This window comes from Caloenas nicobarica, chromosome 31 (assembly GCF_036013445.1).
Source record: "Caloenas nicobarica isolate bCalNic1 chromosome 31, bCalNic1.hap1, whole genome shotgun sequence".
Taxonomy (NCBI): Eukaryota; Metazoa; Chordata; class Aves; order Columbiformes; family Columbidae; genus Caloenas; species Caloenas nicobarica.
Genome location: NC_088275.1, coordinates 2,439,838 through 2,457,911, shown reverse-complemented (window position 1 = coordinate 2,457,911; position 18,074 = coordinate 2,439,838). Strand labels below are relative to the sequence as shown.

The window sequence follows — 18,074 nt, the reverse complement described above, 5'->3', positions numbered from 1 at the left end:
AAAAGAGGCATTGCTGTCGAAATAAAAACTTCCAGTAGTAGTTTAAAAAGTTTAAGGAAAAAAAAGTATTAAAAAACCAACAAAAAAACCTCCCCTGGAAACTGGCGGAAGTTGCAACGCGCTGTTGGGCTGTCGCTTTTTTAGCGGATTCTCCCCCAAATCGCTGCCGCGGGAGGAGCCGAGGGGACCCCCCCTTCCCCTGGCAAAACAGAACACCGAAAAAAAGGTAAAAAAGGGCAAATGAGCGTGGGCGCGCTGCCCAGGGCGGCGGGGTCCCGGCCCCGGCTCGGCGAGCCCCCGCCTCTTGCTCTCTCTCCGTTCCACTTTGGTTTTCCTCTCCCCTGGGAACACTGTTGACTTTGTACGTGTGTGTATATATAATAATCACTTTTTAATTCCATCTCTGGCTCCCGGAGGCGCGGGGGGGCCCGGGCCGCTGCCCCCGCCCCAGGGCCGCCCCACGGCGCCTTTTATATGAAGTTGGAATTTTACTTGATTTATTTTATTTTTTGGTTGGTTTTTGGTTTTTTGGTTTTTTTTTTTTTTTTTTTTTTAGTTGCTAGAATCCATCATATATGTTTGATAAAGGTGTAGGGTTAAATATCTACATAAAGATTACAAAAACCGAGGAGGTGACGGAGCTTTTCTTTGTGCGTCCGGGGGGGGGTCGGTTAGCTCGGCCCTGGGGGGATTCCCCCCGCTGTGTCCCCGCACCGGGGGGGGTTTCCTTCCGAACCGGGGGGTCGGCGGGGGTTAAACCCCCGGTACTCTCCGGCCACCGGCCCGGGGGCTGTAGGAGCGCTGGGAGGGGGACGCGCTCCCCCCTATTTGGTCGATGGTTCCGTCCCGCCCGCGGGGTTTCGCCACGGCCGGGCGAGTCCAACGCGGCCTCGGCGGGGGGGGCGGAACTTGAGGCAACGCGCCGTTCCCGCCACACCGGGCAGGGGGTGGGCCCCGCGATCTTAGCCCCGCCCTCCTGGGCGGGGAATCCAGATTAGCCCCGCCCTCCCGGGCGGGACCAACGGGCCTTTGCCCCGCCTCTGGGCGGGGCTTTCGCGGTTTGGTCACGCCCCCTCAGGGCAGCCCGGCTTCCGGCCGGCGCCGGAAGGGGCGGGGCGCCCCGCCATGCCGTCCGCCCGCGCCGGGGGGCGGCTGCTCGTCGCGGGAGCTTCGCGCCGACACCGGGTGCGCTCGGGCCCCCCGCCGGGCCCCCCGAGTCCCCCCGGGAGTCCCGTCCCCCGCGCTGCCCCTCACCCCGCGGGGTCCCCGCCGTCGTGCCCTCACGGTGACACCACGGGAGGGGCGGGCGCGTCCTGACCCCGCGCTGCCCCCGCGCTGACCCCGGCCCCCGTTGCCAGGTAACGGCGCCGGAGCCCGATCGCTTCCGGCTGTTCCAGCAGCTGCGGGCGGCGCAGGAGCGGAGGGACCGGGACCGGGATGGGCAGCGGGACCGGCCCCCCCCGGGCGCCCCCATCCGCATCGCCCTGCCCGGGGGGACCCGCCTGCCCGGCCGGGCCCGCCACACCACGCCCTTCCAGGTGGCCACCGAGCTGGGGTACGTGCGGGCCGGGGTCCCTGCAGTGACCCCACGGGGTCCCCGCAAAGTCCCCAGGGTCCCCATGGCTTCCCCAGCATCCCCACGGGGTCCCCACACTGTCCCTATGATCCCCACGTGGTCCCCAGTGTCCCCACGATGTCCCCACTGTCACCTCATAGGGTCCGCACAAGGTCCCCGTCGTGTCCCCAGCATCCCCACGGGGTCCCCACTTTTTCCATGAGGTCCCCGTGGTGTCCCCACAGTGTCCCCAGGATCCCCCCCATGTCCCCACACCGTCCCCACGGGGTCTGCACGAGGTCCCCAGGGTCCCCCCGATGTCCCCACAGTGTCCCCAGGGTCCCCACGATGTCCCCGCTGTGACTTCACAGGGTCCACATGAGGTCCCCAGGGTCCCTACAATGTCCCCACGGTGTCCCCACAGTCTCCCTGGTGTCCCAAGGATTCCTCACGGTGTCCCCAGAGTCACCCCACGGTCCCCCCAAACATCCCCACATGTCCCCAGGGTCCCCCCCGCTGTCCCCATGTCCCCGCAGGGGTGGCCTGGCCGAGGTGGTGCTGGTGGCCCGGGTGAACGGGACCCTGCAGGACCTGGACCGTCCCCTGGAAGGTGACACCGACCTGGAGCTGCTCGACTTCTCCTCCCCCGAGGGCCGCACGGTGAGCGCAGGGGGGTGACACAGCAGCCGGGGTGTCCCCTGCGCGTCCCCAACGTCCCCTCTGTGTCCCCAACGTCCCCTCCGTCCCCTCCGCAGGCGTTCTGGCTCTCGGGCGCCTGCGTCCTGGGCGCGGCGGCCCAGCAGCTCTTCGGGGCCACGTTCTGCGGCGCGCGGGCCACCGAGGACGGCTTCTTCTGCGACATGGACATGGGGGACAGGTACGGGGGGACGGGATGCGGGGTGTCCCCGGTGGGCGCGGTGTCCCCAGCGTGTCCCCTCGCGCAGGACGGTGCAGGGGGGGGACCTGCCGGCGCTGGAGGAGGCGTGCGCCGCGTTCGCCCGCGGGGGCCACCGGTTCGAGCGGCTGGAGGCCACGCGCCCGCAGCTGGCACAGCTGTTCCAGGTGTGTCCCCTCTGTCCCCTCCTTGTCCCAGCCCCATTTGGGGACCTGGGGACGCTCCTGGGTGGGGTTGTGGGGCAGGGGGAGAACAGGGACCGGTGTCACCCCCCCCTCGGTGGCACCTGTGTTGTTGTCACCCACCTCAGTCCCCCCAGCACGGTGTCACCCCCTTGGTGTCACCCCCACTCAGTGTCACCCCCCATGCCACTGTCGTTGGTCCCCCCAGCACAGTGTCACCCCCCCTCGGTGTCACCCGTGTCATTGTCACCCACCTTGGTGCTCCCAGGACAGTGTCACCCCGCTCTCAGTGTCACCCAAGCCACTGTCACACCCTTCAGTGTCCCCTGGCCCCCCCAGTGCAGCGTCACCCCCCTCACTGTCCCCTGCGCCACTGTCACCTTGTGTCTCCCCCCAGCACAACAACTTCCAGCTGCAGCAGCTTGAGGACGAGGTGACGTCCCCAACGGCCACCGTGTACAGGTGGGTGAGGGGACCCCACGCTGGGGGGCCGCAGGGGGGCCCTGCGGTGTCCCCACGTTGTCCCCGTGTCCCCGCAGGTGCGGTCCCGTCCTCCACCTGTGTCCCGGTCCCCTCCTGCGTCACACGGGGCTGATCCGCGCGCTCCGCGTTCTCACGGTGGGTGACACTTTTTTGGGGGGCGGTGCCGGTGCCAGGCCCCCCCGCTGAGCCCCCCGCGCCCCCCCAGAGCTCGGCGTCGCTGTGGCGCGGGGGTGTCACCCGCTGCCACCTCCAGCGCGTCACCGCCGTCGCCTTCCCGCGCTCCGAGGACGTGGCGCGGTGGAAGCAGGCGCAGGACGAGGCGGCCGCGCGCGACCATCGCCGCATCGGCAAGGTGAACGGCGACCCAGGCCCACCCAAACGGGCCCCAAACGGGGGCGGGGGGCGCTGGGGGGGTCACCAATGCGCCCCCGTCCCCCCCAGGAGCAGGAGTTGTTCTTCTTCCACCCCCTGAGCCCCGGCAGCTGCTTCTTCCTGCCCCGCGGCGCCCACGTCTACAACGCGCTGCTGGATTTCATCCGGGTACGGCTGGGGACGGCGGGGACACCTTGGGGACAGCACTGTCACCTCAGGGTGGCACGGGCACTTTGGGGACAGTGGGAGCACCTTGGGGTGGCACTGGCACCTCAGGGACAGCACCAACACCTCAGGGTTCATGCTGTCACTTTGGGGACAGCACTGTCACATCGGGGCTGGGACTGTTACCTCAGGTGGCACGGGCACCTCGGGGACAGCGCTGTCACTTGGGGGTTGGCACTGTCACCTCGAGGATGGCACTGTCACCTCAGGATGGCACTGTCATCTCTGATGTCACTCCTTGGCCTCCCACGTCCCTCCTTGTCCCCGCATTCTTGTGCCCCATGTTCCCCCATCCTCCTGTGTCCCCATGTCCCCTGTGTCTCCCCCTGTGTCCCCCCACATCCCTCCTTGTCCCCCTGTGTCCCCCCATCCCTCCGTGTCCTCCCGTGTTGTCCTGTGTCCCCATGTCCCTCCACATCCCTCCCTGTCCTTGTCCCCGTTCCCTCCCTGCAGGGCAAGCACCCACACCCCAACGGTGTGGGGCTGGCGTGATGTCCCTGTCCCCATTGTCGCTGTCCCCATGCACAGGGCCATGCTGGTGTCCCCATTGTCCCCGCCGTCCCTGTGCACGGGGCTGTGCTGGTGTCCCTGTCCCCGTGTCCCCACAGTCCGAGTATCGGTCCTGGGAGTTCCAGGAGGTCGTGTCCCCCACGCTGATGTCACTGTCCCTGTCCCCATTGTCACTGTCACTGTCCCCACAGTCCGAGTGTTGTTCCCGAGGGTTCCGGGAGGTCATGTCCCCCAAGCTGATGTCACTGTCCCCATTGTCCCCATTGTCCCCACAGTCCGAGTGTCATTCCCGGGGGTTCCGGGAGGTTGTGTCCCCCACGCTGATGTCACTGTCCCCATTGTCCCCATTGTCCCCACAGTCCGAGTGTCATTCCCGGGGGTTCCGGGAGGTTGTGTCCCCCACGCTGTTCCGCCGCGCGCTGTGGCAGCGCTCGGGTCACTGGCAGCACTACGGCCCCAACATCTTCCCCGTCACTGTCCCCGAGGGGGACGACGAGCAGCTGTCCCTGAAACCCATGAACTGCCCCGCGCACTGGTGAGCACTGGGGGGCACTGGGATGGACCAGGGAGAACTGGGATAGACTGGGGAGACATCGGGGTGGACTGGGGGGGCACTGGGAGGGTTGCGGAGGACACTGGGACAAACTGGGAGGGAACGGGGAGCACTGGGATGGACTGGGGAGAAGTTGGATAGACAGGGGGGGCACTGGGAGGGGGGTCCCCAAGTCCCTGTCGCTCAAACCCATGACCTGTCCCCCCCCAGTTCCCAAATTCCCCCCTCTGGCCCCACTTCTACCCCTCCGGGCCCGATCCTGCCCCGTCCCCGGGGGGTGGGTGACGTGGCGGCGGGGGGTGACGTGGCGGGGGGTGACCCCGTCCCGTCCCGTCCCCCAGCCTGATGTTCGCGCACCGGCCGCGCTCCTGGCGGGAGCTGCCGCTGCGGCTGGCGGATTTCGGGGTGCTGCACCGCAACGAGCCCCCCGGCAGCCTGGCCGGGCTCACGCGCCTGCGCCGCTTCACGCAGGACGACGGGCACATCTTCTGCACCCCCGAGCAGGTCTGTGCCCTCCCTGACATCCCCCGGTGTCCCCAACATCCCCCGGTGTCCCCAACCCCCTGCTGTCCCCACGCCCCCAGTGTCCCCCACCCCCCGGTGTCCCCAACATCCCCCCGGTGTCCCCAAGCTCCTGCTGTCCCCATGCCCCCAGTGTCCCCAACATTCCCCCGGTGTCCCCAAGCCCCTGCTGTCCCCATGCCCCCAGTGCCCCTGACCCCCCAGTGTCCCCAACATCCCCCCGGTGTCCCCAACATCCCCCCGGTGTCCCCGCTCCCCTGCTGTCCCCGCTCCCCTGGTGTCCCTGACACCCCCACAGTGTCCCTGGCCCCCTGATCTCCCCGACACTCCCCGGTGTCCCCAACACCCCCTGGTGTCCCCGGCCCCCCCGGTGTCCCTGACCCCCCCGGTGTCCCGGCCCCCGCTGAGCCGCTGTCCCCAGCTGGAGGAGGAGGTGGCCGCCTGCCTGGACTTTGTGGGGACGGTTTATGGCGTTTTGGGGTTTTCGTACCGGCTGGCGCTGGCCACGCGGCCCCCCGGCTTCCTCGGGGACACGGAGACCTGGGACCGCGCCGAGCAGGTGACACGGGGACCCAAAACCTGAGACGGGGACCCCAAAACCTGGGACGGGGTGGGGATGGGGACAGGGACGAGGACAGAGACAGGGACAGGGACAGCTGCGGTGGGTGCTGTCCCCAGTGTCGCCTGTCACCCGTGTCCCCCGCGTGTCACCTCCAGCGTGTCCCCTGTCCCGGCTTTGTTCCCATGGCCCACACATGGTGTCCCACCTTTGTCCCCTTGTCCCACCTTTGTCCTCATGTCGCATGTCCCACCTTTGTCCACATGTCCCACATTTGTCCCCGTGTCCCAACTTTGTCCCCGTGTCCCAACTTTGTCCCTGTGTCCCAGCTTTGTCCCCATGTCCCGCGTCCCAGCTTTGTCCCCATGTCCCACCTTTGTTCTCATGTCCCCCCATCCCAGCTTTGTCCCCATCTCCCACCTTTGTCCCCATCTCCCACCTTTGTCCCCATCTCCCACCTTTGTCCTCATGCCCCATGTCCCACCTTTGTCCCCACGTCCCACCTCCCCACACCCCCGCAATCCCAACGCCCCCCCCTCACTGTCCCCCGCATTGTCCCCTCCGTGTCCCCCCCCCAAATTTTTGCGTCCCCAGCAACTTGAGCGCAGCCTCCGAAATTTCGGGCAACCCTGGGACCTCAGCCCTGGGGACGGCGCCTTTTACGGCCCTAAGGTGAGAATTTCGGGGGGGCGGGGGGGTCCCCGAAGGTCCCGTTTTGCCAAAGGCAAAACGGGACCTTCGGGGACCCCCCCGCCCCTTAAAATTGTCTAAAAACGGTGGGTTTTAGATCGATATTCGCATCCGGGACGCGCTGGGGCGGCAGCATCAGTGCGGGACCATCCAGCTGGATTTCCAGATGCCGGAGAGATTCGGGTTGGAGTACATGAGGTAATGGGGGGGGCGAGATTTGGGGCTGGGGGGCCGAGATTTGGGGGGAAATGGGGGGGAAAAGGGGTGGAAATGGGGCTGGGGGGCAGGATTTGGGGGTCAATGGGCAAGAATTGGGGGGAAATGGGGTGGAAATGGGGCTGGAGGGGTAAGATTTGGGGCTAAACGGGGCAGGATTGGGGGTAAAGGGGGTGGAAATGGGGCTGGGGGGGCAAGAATTGGGGGTAAATGGGACAGAAATGGGATTGGGGGGAAGGATTTGGGGGTAAATGGGGCAGATTAGGGGCTGGGGGGCAGGATTTGGGGGTAAATGGGGTGGAAATGGGGCTGGGGGGTAGATTTTGGGGTTAAAGGGGGTGGAAATGGGGCTGGGGGGAAGAATGTGGGAGTAAATGGGGTGGAAATGGGGCTGGGGGGGCAGGATTTGGGGGTAAATGGGGTAGATTTGGGACTGGGTGGGGGCAGGATTTGGGGCTGAAATGGGGCAGATTAGGGGCTGGGGGGGAAGGATTTGGGGGTGAATGGGGTAGATTTGGGGGTAAAGGGGGTGGAAAAGGGGCTGGGGGGGCAGCACTGGGGGGGGAGTTTGGGCTGAGGGGGTTCGGGGGGGCTGTGTGACCCCCCTGTCCCCAGTGCTTTGGGGGTTCGGATGGGGGTTTGGGGGTTCGGGTGGGGGTTCAGGGGGCAGTGGGGGTTCGGGTGGGGGTTTGGGGGTTCGAGTGGGGGTTTGGGGGTTCGGATGGGGGTTCGGATGGGGGTTTGGGGGTTCGGGTGGGGGTTTGGGGGTTCAGATGGGGGTTCGGGTGGGGGTTTGGGGGTGCGGGTGGGGGTTTGGGGGTTCAGATGGGGGTTTGGGTGGGGGTTTGGGGGTTCGGATGGGGGTTCGGTTGGGGGTTTGGGGGTTCAGATGGGGGTTTGGGGGTTCGGGTGGGGGTTTGGGGGTTCGGATGGGGGTTCGGATGGGGGTTTGGGGGTTCGGGTGGGGGTTTGGGGGTTCAGATGGGGGTTCGGATGGGGGTTTGGGGGTTCGGGTGGGGGTTTGGGGGTTCAGATGGGGGTTCGGGTGGGGGTTTGGGGGTTCGGGTCGGGGTTTGGGGGTTCAGATGGGGGTTCGGGTGGGGGTTTGGGGGTTCGGATGGCGGTTCGTGTGGGCTGAGGGGCCGCGTGACCCGCGGCAGCGCTCTGGGGGGGCCGCAGCGCCCCGTGCTGATCCACCGCGCCGTGCTGGGCTCGCTGGAGCGGCTGCTGGCGGTGCTGGCCGAGAGCTGCGGGGGGCGCTGGTGAGGGACCCCAACGCACCCCGAATGCACCCCGAATGCACCCCGAATGCAGACACCCCCAGACACCCCACAGCCCTGGGACCCCCCCAAAAATATCAGTGGGGCTGGGAAGGGGAACCCCCCCCAGACACCCCATCCTGGGGACACCCCCGTTCTTGGGCACCTTCACTATGGGGAACCCCCAAGCCCTGGGTCACCCCCACAGTTTCCCCCCACAATGTCCCCCCTGATGTCACCCTCTTTGTCACCCCCGCCAATGTCCCCCGCCCAATGTCCCCCGCCCAATGTCCCCCCATGTCCCCCCATGTCCCCCCATGTCCCATGTCCCTCTGGTGTCCCCAGGCTGCTCTGGCTGTCCCCCCATGTCCCTCTCTGGTGTCCCCAGGCTGCTCTGGCTGTCCCCCCATGTCCCTCTCTGGTGTCCCCAGGCCGCTCTGGCTGTCCCCACTCCAGGTCATGGTCATCCCGCAGTCCCCCGAGGTGGAGCCCTATGCCCGGGAGGTGAGTGTCAGTGTCACCCCCCCTTTCCCCCCCTGTCCCCCCATGTCCCTCCTTGTCCCCCCGTTCCTGTGTCCCCCATCCCTGAGTCCCCTGCGTCCTCCTGTGTCCCCATGTCCCCCACAGCCCCGTGTCCCCACATCCTCCCCATGTGCCCCCCATGTCCCCCCATATCTCCCCATGTCCCCCCATGTCCCCCCACATCCCCCCATGTCCCCCCATCCCCATGTCCCCCCACGTCCCCTCGCATCTTCGTGTCCCCCCGGTCCCGCAGGTGCAGGCGGTGCTGCGGGGGGGGGGTCTCCAGGCCGACCTGGACGGGGACGCGGGGGCCACCCTGGGCAGGAAGATCCGGCGGGCGCAGCTGGCGCAGTACAACTTCCAGATGGGTGAGGGGCCCCGGGAGCACGGACCCTCGGGAGCACAGACCCCCCGGGACCCCCACAGACCCATCCTGGGACCCACAGACCCCCCGGGACCCCCACAGACCCATCCTGGGACCCACAGACCCCCCGGGACCCCCACAGACCCATCCTGGGACCCACAGACACCCCTAGGACCCCCACAGACCCCCTGGGACCCCCACAGACCCCCTGGGACCCCCCAGGACCCCCAGACCCCCTGGGACCCCCCCAGGATCCCCTGTGCTCCCCTGGGACCTCCTGGCTGCCCGCCCCCCCCGACCCTCTTGGGCCCCCCCTTGTGTTGGGACCCCGCCTGGGGCGCCTCCCGGACCCCCCCCATCTTGGGACCTCCCCCCTTGGCCCCTCTCCCCCTTGGGACCCTCCCTGAGACCCCCATGACACTCCCTTGGGAGCCCCCTCCCCATCTTGGGACCCCCTGCATTGTTCCCTCCACCCTTGGACCCCGCCTTGGGACCCCCCTGGGACCCCCTGACACCCCCTTGGGACCCCCCCATCTTGGGACCTCCCCCCTTGGCCCCTCTCCCTCTTGGGACCCTCCCCGAGACCCTCTTGGGACCCCTCCCCAATCTTGTGACCCCCCGGGACACCCCCTGGGACCCCCCCTGCCCCCCCCTTGCCCCCCGGGGGTGACGGTGGCTCCGCGTCCCCACAGTGGTGGGTCCCCGCGAACGCTCCCGCGGCACCGTCAGCGTCCGCACCCGCGACAACCGGCACCGCGGGGAGCGGGAGCTGCGCCCGGCGCTGCGGCGGCTGCAGGAGCTGCGGGACACGCGCGTCCCCAACGCCGAGGAGCTTTTCTGACCCCCCCGGCCCCCCCCGCGCCCCCAAACACCCGGACCCGCCGCTGGGCAGCTCGGGGCATCTCCCACCCCCCGCTGCTCCCGTTGCCCTCCCCGGGGGGGGGGACAGGGCGCTTGGAGGTGGGGGGGGTGTCGCCAAGACACTTGGGGTGCCCCCTACACCCCCCAAAAAATTTGGGGTGCACCCCCCCACCCGGACGCCTGGGTCCCCTTTTCCCCCTTCACCCGGACGCCTGGGTCCCTCCCCCACACCCCCCAGGCACCTGGGGGTCACCCCCCCCGCCCCAGATACTCGATGTCCCCCCCCAGACACTTGGGGTGTCCCCCTCCAGAAATTTGGGGGGGGCCACCCCCACCCCGGACGCCTGGGTTCCTTTTCCCTCCCTGCACCCGGACGCCTGGGTCCCTCCCCAGACACCTGGGGTCCCCCCCCAGATGTTTGGTGTCTCCCCCCCAGAAATTTGGGGCATTCCCCCCCCCCAAAATTTGGGGTGCTCCCGCACCCCGGACGCCTGGGTTCCTTTTCCCTTCCACACCCGGACGCCTGGGTCCCTCCCCAGACACCTGAGTGCCGCCCCCGCCCCGGATACCCCCCCTCAGACATTTGGGGTGTCCCCCCCCCGACTCGGACACCTGGGTCCCCATGTGTGTCATGTCCTGCCCCCCCGCCCCCGGACGCCTGGGTCCCGGGATTTCCCCGCCGGACGCCTGGGTCCGCGGCGGGGGGGCGGGGGTTGCGCAAACCTCGGTCACGTCGCTGTTGGGCAACCGGGGGGGGGACACGGGGGGGACAGGGCTGTGTCCCCCCCTCACCTGGGCGCAGCCCGGTGGCCCCCGGTGACAGGAGGTGACCAAGGCGGTGACAGCGGGGGTCCCCATGGGGGGCACAGGGGCTGAGCCCCCCGCCCCGGGACCCCTCGCTGGGTGCCCCCCCGGCGCTGACTCAGCGGGTGGGGCAGCCCCAAAACGGGACAAAAACCGCAGAAATCCGGCCGCTCTCCCTGGCCGTGACGCGGGGTCCCCGGGGGGGGACACTGGGGGGGACACACAGGCTCCTGTCCTGACCCCCCCCGGTGCCCCGACCCCCCCGGCCTGGCCGGGGCCCTTGGGGTCGTGCCCGTGACCCCGTTTGGGGACACAGGACGGGGCCCCCGTGTCCCCCCCATCCCGCCCCGTGACACCCCCGTGTCCCCCCCCCGCGACGTCAGAGGTGACTCAGCCCCCGCCCGGCCCTTCAAAAGGCGGCGGAGCCGGCGCAGCCCCACAGCGCCCGACGCCATGGCCTCCCGCGGCCTCCTCCTCCTCATCCTCGGCGCCGCCGGTGAGTCCCCCGGGCGCCTGGGTCCTTCCCCGAACGCCTGGGTCCCCCGCCCGGACGCCTGGGTCCCCTCCCCAGGACACCTCTGTCTCTCCCCAAACACCTGGGTCCCCTCTCCGGACACCTGGGTCCCTGTCCAGGTCCCCCTCCCCGGACGCCTGGGTCCCCTCTGGGGACACCTGTGTCTCCTTCCCGAACGCCTGGGTCCCTGTCCAGGTCCCCTTCCCCGGATGCCTGGGTCCCTGGTGACACTTTCAGGCCACCTCCCCGGACACCTGGGTCCACACCCGAATGCCTGGGTCCCTGCCCACGCATTGGGTCCCCTCCTGTGTCACCTGTGTCCCCTTCCCGAACGCCTGGGTTCCTCTCCATGTCCCCTCCCCAGCCACCTGGATCTCTGGTGACACTTTTGGGTCCCCTCCCCGGACGCCTGGGTCCCCTCCCCAGCATGGGGCTCCCGTGGGACTGGGGGTGTCCCCGCTGAGCCCCTGTGTCTGTGTCCCCCCCGGTGACAGTGGTGGCCCCGGAGAGTCCCCAGCAGGTGGCACAGGAGGCGCTGGAGCTGGAGCTGGGGCAGCCGCACGTGGAGCAGCGTGAGGACGGGGGCCCGCGGGGGGACACGGGGGGACGTGGGGACATGGGAGGGGACGTGGGGATGGGAGGGTTGGGGATGGATGTGGGGACACCGAGGTTGGGGACGGGGGGGACGTCTTGGAATGGGGACGTGGATGGGGGGGACAAGGGGGGTGGGGGGTGACATGGGGACAGGGGACATGGATGGGGGGACGCGGGTGGGGGGACATGAATGGAGGGGGGGACACGGGGTGGGGACAGCGGGGGTTGGGGACGGGGGCCACCGCGACACGGGGCGGGGGGACAAACGGGGCCGGGGCGTCCACATAGTGACACGTGGGGACACCCCGCCCCCCCAGTGCTGCAGCAGGAGCAGGACCCGCCGCTGCCCCCCGACGTCCTGGCGGCCGCCGGTGTCACCCGCCCCCCGCTGGGCCCCCCGTTCTGGGGCAGCGCCCTGGACGGGTTCCCCCCGGCCTGGCCCGAGGCCACCGCGGTCACCCGGCACTGCCAGCAGCCGCCCGCCGCCGCCCCGGCGCCCCCGCTGCCCCCCAGCGCCTTCGCCCACCTGCGGCGCCAGGCGGCGGCTCTGGCCGCGCTGCACCCGCGGCTCAGCGCCTGCTGCCTCCTGCGGCACCCGCTGCCCTGCGCGCGGCGCGCGGTGAGTGGCACGGGAGGGACCCGGGGCCAGGAGGGACCCAGGCGTCCGGGAGGGACCCAGGCGTCCGGGCACTGGGGAGGGATTCGGGGCCAGGAGGGACCCAGGCGTCCGGGCACTGGGGAGGGATTCGGGACAAGGAGGGACCCAGGCGTCCGGGCACTGGGGAGGGACCCGGGGCCAGGAGGGACCCAGGCGTCCGGGCACTGGGGAGTGATTCGGGACAAGGAGGGACCCAGGCGTCCGGGCACTGGGGAGGGATTCGGGGCCAGGAGGGACCCAGGCGTCCGGGCACTGGGGAGGGATTCGGGACAAGGAGGGACCCAGGCGTCCGGGCACTGGGGAGGGATTCGGGACCAGGAGGGACCCAGGCGTCCGGGAGGGACCCAGGCGTCCGGGCACTGGGGAGGGATTCGGGACAAGGAGGGACCCAGGCGTCCGGGCACTGAGGAGGGATTTGGGGCCAGGAGGGACCCAGGCGTCCGGGCACTGGGGAGGGACCCGGGGCCAGGAGGGACCCAGGCGTCCGGGCACTGGGGAGGGATTCGGGACAAGGAGGGACCCAGGCGTCCGGGCACTGGGGAGGGATTCGGGGCCAGGAGGGACCCAGGCGTCCGGGCGCTGGGGAGGGACCCGGGGCCAGGAGGGACCCAGGCGTCCGGGCACTGGGGAGGGATTCGGGACAAGGAGGGACCCAGGCGTCCGGGAGGGATCCAGCCTTTTGGGAAGGTGGCCCAGGGGACACGGGGGGGGACAGGAGAGACCCAGGTGACACAGAGGGACCCACATGTCTGAGGAGGGGACCTAGGTGACTAGGAGGGAGCCAGGAGTTTGGGAAGGTGGCCCTGGTGTCCAGGCTGGGACCCAAGTATTTGGGGAGGGGACCCAGGCACTGCCGGGGGGTCGGTGACACGCGGCATTGGTGACAGTTCTGCCCCCCCATCCCGCAGTGGACGGACGTGCTGGACGATTTCTGCACCGACGAGTTCGGGGTGAAAACGCGGCAATTCCACTGCTGCCGGCAGGAAGGGGCCGCCCGGCGCCGCTGCTTCGCGCGGGGCCCCGACGCCGTCGCGGCCGCGGCCGCCGACAACCCCCCCACCGCCATCGTCACCGACTGGGACGTCCCCGCGCCGCCCTTCCCCCCCGGGGAGCCCACGGCCGCCAACCTGGGGAACATCTGCGGGTTTTCGGGGCTGCGGCGCAGCCTCCCCGGCCCCTCGAGCCCCCGCGGGCGCATGAGCCTGCGCCTGGAGCGCGAGTTCGGCCGCTGCTGCCGCAACCACAGCCTGGACTGCGCACGCCGCGCCGTGAGTGACACGGGGGGACACGGCGGGCAGGGAGGGACCCAGGCGTCCGGGGAGAAACCTGCGTTTTTTGGCTTGGGACCCGTGGGTTTGGGAGGGACCCAGGCGTCCGGGAGGGCCCCAGGAGTCCAGAGAGGGACACAAGTGTTTGGGAGGGACCCAGGCATCCGGGGAGTGGACCCAGGTGACGAGGAGGGACCCAGGCATCCGGGGAGGGGACCCAGGTGACAAGGAGGGACCCAGGCATCCGGGGAGGGGACCCAGGTGACAAGGAGGGACCCAGGCATCCGGGGAGGGGACCCACATGTTCTGGGAATGACCCCAGGTGACAAAGAGGGACCCAGGCATCCGGGAAGGGACCCAGGCGTCCAGGGTGGGACCCAGGTGTCCTGGGAATGACCCAGATGCCCAGGAAGGGACCCAGGCGTCCGGGGAGGGGACCATTGCCTTTAGGAAGGACTCAGGCATCTGGGGAGGGACCCAGGCGTCCGGGGGCTGGGGAGGGACCCAGGCATCCGAGGAGGGACCCAGGTGTTCTGAGAATGACCCCAGGGGGGAACCCAGGCGTCCGGGCTGACCCTGTTTCCCCCCCGCAGTGGCAGACGGGGCTGGAGCGGTTCTGCCAGGAGGAGGCGGCGGTGAAGACGGGGCAGCACCGGTGCTGCCAGCGCGGGGCGGGCTCCCGCGGCCGCTGCTTCGCCGCCGCCGCCCCCCACCCCAACTACGACCGGGAGCTGTACAACGTGAGCCTGGCCCGGCCCGGCCCCGCGCTGCTGCGCTCGCTCTGCGCCCCCACCCGCCTCGTCACCAAGAAGTGGGTGCCCCCCCCAACCAAAAAAACCCCAAAAAACACCCCCCTTGAGGGACCCAGGCGTCCGGGCAGGCGAGGGCGCCCCCCAGCGGCTGGGGGAGGGGCACTACAGGGGAGGAGGGACCCAGGAGTGCGGGAGGGGTGACCCCCCACCCCCAAACCCTGAGCAAGGGGGGGACCCTCCATCCCCCATGGCCCCCGCATCTCAAAAAGGGACCCAGGTGTCCGGGACTCCCCCATCCCCCAGGAACCCCCGTCTCAGGGACCCAGGTGTCCGGGAGACCCCCACTGCCCAAGAGGTGGCCCCCCCCCATGTCCCTGGTGTCCCCGCCATGTCCCTGGTGTCCCCCATAGGGAGGTGACACCCCCCCCATGTCCCTGGTGTCCCCCATAGGGAGGTGACCCCCCGCGTCCCTGTGTCCCCCCCGTGTCCCGCCTGTCCCCCCCAGGCAGGTGACCCCCCCGTGTCCCCGGTGACCCCCCCGTGTCCCCACAGGCGCCCGGTCCCGGAGCTCCTGGGGGCCGTGACAACCGCGTGCTGCCCTGTCCCCCCGCCGCAGCAAAGCGCCTGCGCCCAGGACCAGGTGAGTGACATCGGGGTGGGGGGTCCAGGGGCTTTGGGGACCCACCCCCCCCCGAGCCCCCTGACCCCCGTGCCGCTGTCCCCAGCTGTCCCAGGCCATCGCCGCCCTCTGCGCCACCCCCTGGCGCGACCCCCGCGGCTGCTGCTCCCGGGGGGGCCCCGCGCGCCGACGCTGCTTCGACTCGTCCTACCTGGCGCAGGTGACGCTGGGGGCGGCCGTGCCCCCCCCGCCCCCCGGATACGACCTCTGAGCCCCCCCGGGGACAGGGGGACAATAAAGGTGCTTTGGTGTCACCCCCGAGTGCCTCGGTGTCCCCAGAGTGTGTGTGTGGGGGGGGGGCTGTGCCTCAGTTTCCCCATTGTGGGGGGGTCCCCATAGTGTCCGTGTGTCCCCATGGTGTCCGTGGGTCCCCTCCATGTCCCCGTAGCGGGGAGGGCGGGCCTCCCGTGCCTCAGTTTCCCCACTGTGTGGGGGTCCCCCAAGTCTCAGTGTCCCCATGGTGTCCGTGTGTCCCCATGGTGTCCGTGTGTCCCCATGGTGTCCGTGTGTCCTGCAGAGCGCGGGGTCCCCCCCGGGGCCCCCCGGGTGTGTCGGTGTTTGTGGCGCCGGGTGTGACCGGGTGACGCGCCCTGTTTGGACAGCGGGTGCGCCCGAGGGACCCAGGCGTCCGGGCGGGGTGGGGGGGGCACGTGGCCACACGTCACCCCCGGGGTGTCCCTGTGCCCCCCCCATGTCCCCACAATGTCACTGTCACCCGTGTCACCCGTGTCGCCACCATCCCGGGGGGTCCCTGTGTCCCCACATCCCCCACATTGTCCGTGTCCCCCCCGGGGTGTCCCCATGGCCCCCACGACACCCCCCCCGCCATAAAGGCACCGTAGGGCGGGTGGCGGCGTTTTGGGGTGAATTCGGGGGGTTTGGGACTCGGCCCAAGGAGGCGCCGGGACGGGCTGGAACAGAAACTGTTTATGGGTGGGGTGAACTGGGAGCACCCGGAGTAAACTGGGAGCACTGGGCTGTACTGGGAGCACTGGGCCGTACTGGGAGCACTGGGCTGTACTGGGAGCACTGGGGCCATACTGGGAGCACTGGGGCCATAATGGGAGCACTGGGGCCATAATGGGAGCACGAGACCTGTACTGGGAGCACTGGGCCGTACTGGGAGCACTGGGCCGTACTGGGAGCACTGGGGCCGTACTGGGAGCACTGGGCCTGTACTGGGAGCACTGGGGCTGTACTGGGAGCACTGGGGCCGTACTGGGAGCACTGGGGCTGTACTGGGAGCACTTGACCTGTACTGGGAGCACTGGGGCTGTACTGGGAGCACTGGGAGAACTGGGCCATACTGGGAGCACTGGGGCTGTACTGGGAGCACTGGGCCTGTACTGGGAGCCCTGGGGCTGTACTGGGAGCACTGGGGCCGTACTGGGAGCACTGGGGCTGTACTGGGAGCACTGGGAGAACTGGGCCATACTGGGAGCCCTGGGCCTGTACTGGGCACACTGGGGCCGTACTGGGAGCACTGGGACGTACTGGGAGCCCTGGGGCCGTACCGGGAGCACTGGGGCTGTACTGGGAGCACTGGGAGAACTGGGCCGTACTGGGAGCACCGGGCGCGCTGGGCCTGTACTGGGGCCGTACTGGGAGCAAGGGGCCTGTACTGGGGCCGTACTGGGGCTGTACTGGGAGCACTGGGCCGTACCGGGCGTGCCGGGCCTGTGCTGGGAGCACTGGGGCTGTACTGGGAGCACTGGGCCGTACTGGGAGCACTGGGCCATACTGGGAGCACTGGGCCATACTGGGAACACTGGGCTGTACTGGGAGCACTGGGGCCATACTGGGAGCACTGGGGCCATAATGGGAGCACTGGGGCCGTACTGGGAGCACTGGGCTGTACTGGGAGCACTGGGGCCATAATGGGAGTGCTGGGGCTGTACTGGGAGCACTGGGGCTGTACTGGGAGCACTGGGGCCATACTGGGAGCACTGGGGCCGTACTGGGAGCACTGGACTGTACTGGGAGCACTGGGCCGTACTGGGAGCACTGGGGCTGTACTGGGAGCACTGGAGCCGTACTGGGAGCACTGGGGCTGTACTGGGAGCACTGGGCTGTACTGGGAGCACTGGGGCCATAATGGGAGTGCTGGGGCTGTACTGGGAGCACTGGGCCCGTACTGGGAGCACTGGGCCTGTACTGGGAGCACTGGGCCCATACTGGGAGCACTGGGCCGCACTGGGTGCGCTGGGCCGTACTGGGAGCACTGGGGCCATACTGGGAGCACTGGGCCTGTACTGGGAGCACTGGGGCTGTACTGGGAGCACTGGGAGAACTGGGCCATACTGGGAGCACTGGGCCTGTACTGGGAGCACTGGGCCCATACTGGGAGCACTGGGCCGCACTGGGTGCGCTGGGCCTGTACTGGGAGCACTGGGGCCGTACTGGGAGCACTGGGGCTGTACTGGGAGCACTGGGGCCGTACTGGGAGCACTGGGCCGTACTGGGCGCGCCGGGCCTGTACTGGGAGCACTGGGAGCACTGGGCCGTACTGGGCCGTACCGGGAGCACTGGGGCCGTACTGGGAGCACTGGGGCTGTACTGGGAGCACTGGGCCGTACTGGGAGCACTGGGGCTGTACTGGGAGCACTGGGAGAACTGGGCTGTACTGGGAGCACCGGGTGCGCTGGGCCTGTACTGGGGCCGTACCGGGAGCACTGGGCCGTACTGGGAGCACTGGGGCTGTACTGGGAGCACTGGGCCGTACTGGGCCGTACCGGGAGCACCGGGCGCGCCGGGCCGCCCGGGCCGCAGGTTTCACGGCTCCGGGGGGTTTAGGCCGCAGCGACAGGAACCCCCAGCACCAGAGAAACCCGCAGGAGCGCGGTCGCTGCCGCGGGCCAGGCGGCCCCTCCGGCTCGTTAAGGAATTAGCGAGCGTCCCCGAGGTCGCGTCACTGCGTTCCGGAGCCGGAGGCGCGGGACGGAGCGGGACGGAGCGGGACGGAGCGCGGCCGCGCTGCCGCTGCGGCGGCTCGTGCTGCGTTTCTGTATTTTTCCATCATCGAAGCGTCGCCCGCGTT

The 18,074-nt window shown here is 69.4% G+C and overlaps 2 protein-coding genes across 5 annotated transcripts; both read left to right on the top strand.

The window, feature by feature from the left end:
- Positions 1-1,105: 1,105 nt before the first annotated feature.
- TARS2 (threonyl-tRNA synthetase 2, mitochondrial) lies at positions 1,106-9,759 on the top strand. 4 transcript variants are annotated; one of them, XM_065653580.1, is made up of 18 exons: positions 1,106-1,185; positions 1,359-1,555; positions 2,092-2,215; positions 2,311-2,432; positions 2,500-2,617; positions 3,030-3,094; positions 3,172-3,250; positions 3,321-3,467; positions 3,557-3,655; positions 4,582-4,757; positions 5,117-5,279; positions 5,719-5,856; positions 6,451-6,528; positions 6,680-6,744; positions 7,923-8,024; positions 8,453-8,525; positions 8,797-8,911; positions 9,600-9,759. In XM_065653580.1, the coding sequence occupies exons 1-18, from the start codon at positions 1,126-1,128 to the stop codon at positions 9,746-9,748; spliced, it is 2,070 nt and encodes a 689-aa protein (XP_065509652.1). In that variant the 5' UTR covers positions 1,106-1,125; the 3' UTR covers positions 9,749-9,759. The 4 variants fall into 4 exon arrangements, with proteins under 4 accessions (XP_065509652.1, XP_065509651.1, XP_065509654.1 ...); XM_065653579.1 differs by having other exon boundaries at positions 6,644-6,744; XM_065653581.1 differs by having other exon boundaries at positions 1,126-1,185; positions 1,401-1,555; positions 6,644-6,744.
- Positions 9,760-10,984: 1,225 nt separating this feature from the next.
- ECM1 (extracellular matrix protein 1) lies at positions 10,985-15,291 on the top strand. The gene is made up of 7 exons (XM_065653583.1): positions 10,985-11,068; positions 11,581-11,658; positions 11,998-12,299; positions 13,247-13,606; positions 14,200-14,417; positions 14,911-14,998; positions 15,084-15,291. Exons 1-7 carry the CDS (start codon positions 11,026-11,028, stop codon positions 15,246-15,248), a joined length of 1,254 nt encoding a protein of 417 aa, XP_065509655.1. The 5' UTR covers positions 10,985-11,025; the 3' UTR covers positions 15,249-15,291.
- The last annotated feature ends 2,783 nt before the right edge of the window (positions 15,292-18,074 follow it).

Excerpts from the sequence above, each read along its gene's own strand:
- TARS2 (XM_065653579.1), top strand. The coding sequence starts at position 1,126 with ATGCCGTCCGCCCGCGCCGGGGGGCGGCTGCTCGTCGCGGGAGCTTCG. Across the intron at positions 1,556-2,091 it reads CAGGTGGCCACCGAGCTGGG|GGGTGGCCTGGCCGAGGTGG; the intron begins GTACGTGCGGGC and ends ATGTCCCCGCAG. Across the intron at positions 6,745-7,922 it reads TTCGGGTTGGAGTACATGAG|CGCTCTGGGGGGGCCGCAGC; the intron begins GTAATGGGGGGG and ends GACCCGCGGCAG.
- ECM1 (XM_065653583.1), top strand. The coding sequence starts at position 11,026 with ATGGCCTCCCGCGGCCTCCTCCTCCTCATCCTCGGCGCCGCCG. Across the intron at positions 11,069-11,580 it reads CCTCATCCTCGGCGCCGCCG|TGGTGGCCCCGGAGAGTCCC; the intron begins GTGAGTCCCCCG and ends CCCCGGTGACAG. Across the intron at positions 13,607-14,199 it reads TGGACTGCGCACGCCGCGCC|TGGCAGACGGGGCTGGAGCG; the intron begins GTGAGTGACACG and ends TCCCCCCCGCAG.